Source organism: Chrysochloris asiatica, unplaced genomic scaffold (assembly GCF_000296735.1).
Source record: "Chrysochloris asiatica unplaced genomic scaffold, ChrAsi1.0 scaffold00144, whole genome shotgun sequence".
Taxonomy (NCBI): domain Eukaryota; kingdom Metazoa; phylum Chordata; class Mammalia; order Afrosoricida; family Chrysochloridae; genus Chrysochloris; species Chrysochloris asiatica.
In genome coordinates, this window is record NW_006408662.1 from 8,392,672 (window position 1) to 8,399,530 (window position 6,859).

A 6,859-nucleotide genomic window follows, 5' to 3' on the forward strand; every position below is an offset into this window, starting at 1 on the left:
ATACAGGGTCACTATGAGTCCGAACCACCAACAACAGATAATAAGCATGGTATTAATTTGTGTGAAAGGAATGGAAACACCCAATAAAGAGGGGCCAGCACAATACCACTGAAGAAAACAAAGATACCAAGAGGTACTCAAGAGTGACAGACAACCTCGGTCAATGCTATTATAGATACAGTCCTGAATTATCAGTAATAGCAAACATTTATCTACAAGTGAATACGTAGGCAGACAGTCAAGATGAACACCCATGGGCAGGTAAAAGGCACTGCGCTCATGACCAAGCATGTTTGAAATGTGCTGTGACCAACAGCTTGAGGGACTGAGTCACTAGTGGGGCCTGGAGGCTTGGGACCATAGTCACAGGGCACATGAAAGACACTTAGAGAACACAGTCCACAAAGACAGTGTTGCACACCTTACCTTGGTGATTAGTGACTGGGGTCTTAACAAAAACTTAGGAGCAGTCGTCTAAGGTGCAACTGTTAACCTCTTCCCATCCAGAACAAAGAAAAGTGAAGGAAATAAAAAACACATGGAAACAATTAGTACAAAGGGCAACTAAATCATGTGAATCTCAGCCTCCATGGCCCTGAGACCCGAAGACCCAGAAGTTACCCAGCTACAATTATTGACAATTCTAAAAGGGATCACAAGAGAGCGTTCTGAATAGAGTGGGAGAAAAATGGGGAAGAAAATTCAAAATACCAGATTTACTGTTGTGATGGAGACTAATGGAATCCTCAGTGCTATATCTAGCCTTTGGTCACTCTTCAGGCCGGGAACTGATCTCATCCATGTGGTGCAACTTTCAACTCAATAGTAAAGACACGTAGGTTAAACATGAACATTAGAGAGGTCCATACTCTCAACTGTATGAGATCAGAAGGGCAGCATCATCCAGGGACAAAGCTCAGAAAGCAGGAATGGATAGGAAGGAAGAATAACAGAATGGTAAACACAAGAAGGAAGTGGGAAGACTACTGTTACATTGTGGAGACTGCAATCACTACACAAAATGCAATGAAATCAACAAGGTGCCTTGTAAACTTTCTCTCAAATTACAATAAAAAGGTTTTTGTGTGTTTTAAAGAAAGTAGAAATGAAAATCTTAAAATAGAGTTTTGATTTAATTTAGGGCTGATGTCATCCGATTCAGATTTGGTTGCTGTTGTTAAATGTCATTGAGTCATTCATAGTGACCCCGGGTGGGGCTTTCAGGAGTGGCTGTTGGTTTTCAACCACCAGCCTTGCAGTTGGTAGTATAGTGCTTACCTTCCAGTGTCACACTAGAGTTGACCATTGCTCAGTGAATACACAACCTTTACTCTCATGTGTTTGAGCTAAAATGCACAACGGCAGGTCCACATGGCCCACGTGAGTGTCATCTTCAGGTGAGTTGTTTGAGGAGCTACAACCTCTGTGAACACTCACAGCATCTAGTGTCATTCCCTTTATTCCAGGCAATTACCCAGAGGAGAGCAAACCTGTACCACTGGAAGGCTTTTATTTCCTTTGTTGCTGTTCCTAAAATGACTGGTTTCCTCTGGGTTTAATGAGAAGTTGGAGTCAAAGTTTTAAATGTGTTTAATAATCATCCTTAGACATGTTAAAACATATTTTTCAGTGCCTTTTAAATTATATCTTTTAAGTCTTTGATAAGTATGTAGCTGGAACTAAAACCCCTTCATATAATACCAAAATGAGTTTCTGATATCAGTAGCAGCATCTCATGTGATTTGTCCAAACATATAAAAGATTTTTACTTGAAATAAACTCAGATGTTTGGGGACCATAAATTTCACTTGTGTGGTACAGGAAGATGAAAGGTATAGAAAAATGAGAGAGAGAGAAAAAAGTCAAACATCGTTTGCACCATTTTTATGGTCAACAGTTTAAGCTGTTTGGAATGTTGAGTTTTGCTTCAGCTCTCTGTGAGTATGAAGCCCTGAGGGGTAAGCAGAAGTTGAGAACTTTCAATCCTACAGCTGAATTAACTATGGGGAGACCTGGACCTCTTTAGGTACTTGACAGTTTTCATTGCTATGAAATTTGGAAATCAAACCATTCCCTTCTGATCACTTGAATCTGTGCCATTTTAAATGATAAATTTAATCATTAAACATGGAGAAACACTTAATATTTGGTGGGTGTGAAGTCTGCAGGGAAGCCGTTTACCTCAAACATCATAATGAACACATGGTTTTTCAGAGTAACTCTTGTGTTTTTCCACTTGCAGGTCCTTTATTCAATGCAAAATGTTTCCTAAATTTTTACAAAAAAATTTGGAAGAGTTGGCTGCAGACCCTCTCCCAAAGAAGATGAAAGACTCTGTGGTGAGACACTTTATTTTGTAATCTAATGTAGGAAGGGAGGGTATCGCTTAATGTAACAAACTTGGCTCATGCTCATTGATGATATAAGCTCCCATAGACTTCAGTATTGTAAAGTTGGGACATTTCTGACTTCTTCCACTCATGCTATTCATGTACCTTCTAGGAATGGAAGATTAAAGGAAAAGCAAATAATGTTCTACTGATTGTTAGCTTCTCCCATCAGGCACCAAGCATCATTTGTTTTGGTACCCACCATGCCTGATGCATAACAGATGCACAAAACCTTCTGATGAATTTAGATGAATTCAATTACAATTGTTACTGCAAGACAAGTCACTAGTATGATACCATTTTAACAATTCATATTCAGTTCTGTGTGCCTTTGGTTTGGTTACAATTTCAGCTAAAATATTGAGGCTTTTTTTTGTCTTGTGATAAGAAACCAAGGGGTGAATTATTTTGTATGAATCAGGGTGATTCATGAGTTTTGAAAGCCATGATGCATTCAGGTCATCGAAAAACTCCCTACCAAAAAAAGTCCAGGCCCAGATGGCTTCACTGATGAGTTTTACCAAACATTCAGGAAAGAGCTGTCACCAATTCTACTCAAATTATACCAGGATGTAGAAAAGGATGGAAAACTTCCTGATACATTTTATGAAGCAAGCATAACCCTTATACCAAAACCAGGGAAGGACATCACTAAGAAAGAAAACTATAGACCAATATCCTTCATGAACATAGATGCAAAAATTCTCAACAAAATCCTTGCCAACAGAATTCAACAACACATCAGAAACAATAGTATCATGACCAAGTGGGATTTATATCAGGGATGTAAGGATGGCTCAAAATTAGAAAAACAATCAATGTAGGTTTAAAAAAAAGGGGGGGGGGAAGAATTACATGATCATATCAATTGATGCAGAAAAGGCATTTGACAAAATCCAACATCCATTCCTAATAAAAACACTCAACAAAGTAGGAATTGAAGGGAAATTCCTCAACATAATTAAGAGCATATATACAAAACCAACAGCCAACATCACTCTCAATGGAGAGAAAATGAAAGCTTTTGCTTTGAGAACAGGAACCAGACAAGGATGCCTTTCATCACCACTCTTATTCAGTATTGTGTTGGAAGTTTTAGCTAGAGCTATAAGGCAGGATAGGGAAGTTAAACTCTATTTGTAGATGATATGATCCTATATCTAGAAAACCCCAAAGACTCAGCAAAAACAACAACAACAAAAAAAAAACCCTACTAGACCTCATTGGAAGATTCAGCAAAGTGGCAGGGTAGAAGATCAAAATACAAAAATTAGCTGGATTCCTCTATACTAATAATGACAGCGCTGAAAAGGAAATTAAAAGGTCAATACCATTTACAGTTGCTTCCCAAAGGATGAAATATCTAGGAATAAAAAGTCACAATGCACTGAAAAGCAGTGAGCAAGGTGAAGTTGCTGGCGCTGATGAGCTAGCAACTAGGACATTGACACATGCAATCAACAACCATCTTTTATGTATACTAGGAGCTTGACTAGGAGAAACTCAAAGTTCCTTTCTGCAAAAGCACCAGGGTTCCCCAAGTCCCCAAACCTTCCCAGATTTTATGACTGATGAAGATTTTGTTTCACTTTTTGGTATATTGCAGTGAAGATAATGTATGCATTCAGAAGAAATTTAATAAATATGTGTGATAGACTCTCATAGCATTTCATTAGTATAATTAGATTAGATGGATTATGCCTTGCCTTACTTGATATTCATGCACTTTGCAATGCTTTGTACACATAACGTGCAAGTGATCGACTATGATCTTTGTCTTCCATTCTCTAAAAAGTCTACTGGTCTAATTATAATAGTTCAATGGGACTATCAGATTCTGCTTTTTATCCATTTGATTTTATAATACCTTTTGCTTAAGTACTACTATAAAATTTCTCACCTATCAGTCTGATTTTATTTATCTAGATCTCCCTCTGCCTCTTTTATTTTTTCTGTCTTTCTCTTTCACTTTTTCTAAATTTTAGTTTACACAAGAAGCCTCTAGTGAGTATGTTTAGATTGCAGGTTTCCAGTCCTCTTTTTTTCTCTCTGCCATTCTGATTCATTTGGCATGTGGTGGGACCTGGGGATTTGCTTATTAACAAGACTGCCCACCTTGAAGATTCTTTCCCAGATGATGAAAAGACTACACTTTAAGAAGCATTGATCTAGAAACAGAACTTAGAGCTCAATCAATGAGTTTATATAAATATGAGCAGGATAGATTATACACACAAAACTCGTTACCAAAATTCAGTATGTAATGTTGTTGTTGTTAAGTCCCATCGTGTCTATTCTGCCCAATAGCAACCCTGTATAGGGTTTCCAAGTAGCAGCTGGCTAACTTGAACCACCAACCCGTGCAGTTCATATGACTTTGCAGTCTGATGTATTACCCCACAGCGCCACACCAGGACTCCTCAGTATGTAATAAAGATATAAAATTTCCATTAGTGGTTTGCCTAGGTAATCCTCTTTCTTGCTTCTGTTTTTTGGGCATATTCAGGAGTTATCTGTGGCCTTAATACTTAGATGGGTATGTATTTTGGTATTTTGTATGCTCTCTGATTGCCTCCAGGAAGATGTGATCAGGAAATGGGCTTCCCTTTTCACTCTTCTTCTTGAGAAATTTCAAGATGCCACTGTTGATCATTTTGACGTAATTTAGGATTTAATTTTTGGCTTATTTCCTTTTTTGTGTGCTTGTCCCGCACCATAATACCCGTGCAGGCCTTTTTTCTAGATGTAAACAGTTCAGGGCCAGCTGTGGCTGTTTGGTTTTAATTGGAAACTGTCTCTTTAAATTTCGGGGAGATCTGTGCGCATGCATAGTAGAACCCTCTGAGGGTGGGGCTGGGGTGCTCACTAGCTCAAGCACCCCTATAGTCACCAGAATGGAGGTACGCAGACAGCAAGGGACCAATGAACAGATACCAAAAGAAAATAATGTCCACACCTTTATCTCTGTGGTTCTGCCAGGTGTCTGTGGCTGCTCCAATCCTTCCCCCACTGGTCTCACCCAAGATGGCAGCTCCTGGAGCAGCCAAGCATCCCAGACTAGAAAGCAATGGATTACTTGCTTCTGCCACTAATTTCCCCAGCTGTAAGCCTTCTAACCTTCTAAATATTCCTTTATATGTGGTTCAGAGTTCTGGGACCATCCCCTGAGCCTGCTTGGATGGGTAGTCTATGTTGTTGCTTGTGGAGCACTTTACAACACTTCCACCCGATCCACCATCTTGTTTGTTCTCCAGTAACCTTCTTTCTTATGTTTAGTAACATTGCCTTTTAGATTACACCCTCAACGATTGCTATAAGTTTTTAGTTTTTCCATCTTGTTAAAATTTGCTATTTTCATTGTATCCATTTATTTCATTTTCTAGTGACAAAGAAAAAAAATCAACCAACCAACCAACAAACAGAAACCAAAGAGCCAAATCCCACTTGATTTATATATATAAAATTCACACAGCTTCTTCTATGCTGGTTAGATATAGTAGCTATATTTTTGTGGTTCAGTCTGTCTAACTCTGCTTGTTATGCAATTTTGGACCAGGGTGTCTTCAATTTCTTTGGGGGCTGGAATATTAAGTCCTACATAAAATGCCACACTATAGTTTAAATATTCGGTGTGCTGTGAGCTGTTATTATACTTAATGGTTTATACATGGACTTAAACAATTAAAAATAGGGAATAAACACTATATTAATATTATTTTAAACATCCTGGCCAATGTAAGGTCTAAAAAAGAAATGTAGCTTATTTTTTATACACATTGAGAATGTACAGAAAAGTTGATGAAAACTGACGATGATTAATAGGAAGATTCTCAAATACTACTAAATTAGCACAACAACAACAACAACAAAAATTAGAAAAGCAAGAGCAATCAAATGTACCAGAACAAACATTAAGAAATGTTAGGTTAAAAATGATCCAACTCATGACAGTAACTATGATAATGACAATGATTTTAGCAAGTCCTGTTACAAATAAAGAAAACTACAAAAGTATTTTAAATATAAATGAAGTTCTCAGTAAGTGGTGATAAAAGAGATACTTAGTCTGATTCTAGATAGGAATTTTATGTACAAAATGCCAATTTGCTAATGAATCTATAGGTTAATATCATTCAAAACAGTCCAAAAAAATTATATTCATGACTTGGGTAAATGATCCTGTTTCATTAGGTTATTTTCTAAAATTAACAAAAAAACAAATATGAGAAAAGGAATATAGCTCTTGAGATTTTAGAGTATAAAGATTGCACAATCAGAAAAAAAAATTAAACTGATCCAACATAGAATATTAGTAGGTAAGAAAGAACAAGAAAGAAGGTGATTTTTTATATGAATTTAATTTTTGATATTGAAATCCCACAATCAAGAATTAGTCAGTACCATTGGCAAACCTAACAAAAGAAAAGAGGGAGAAGACACAAATAACATGCATTAGAAACCACATGGGA

The 6,859-nt window shown here is 37.3% G+C and overlaps 1 protein-coding gene across 1 annotated transcript in view; it reads left to right on the forward strand.

The window, feature by feature from the left end:
• PCNXL2 (pecanex-like 2 (Drosophila)) overlaps window positions 1–6,859 on the forward strand; it is a 491,139-nt gene that overhangs the window by 244,623 nt on the left and 239,657 nt on the right. Inside the window, exon 17 of the mRNA XM_006870571.1 lies at window positions 2,243–2,339. Coding sequence (XP_006870633.1) covers window positions 2,243–2,339 — 97 coding nt within the window. The remainder of the gene's footprint in view (window positions 1–2,242; window positions 2,340–6,859) is intronic.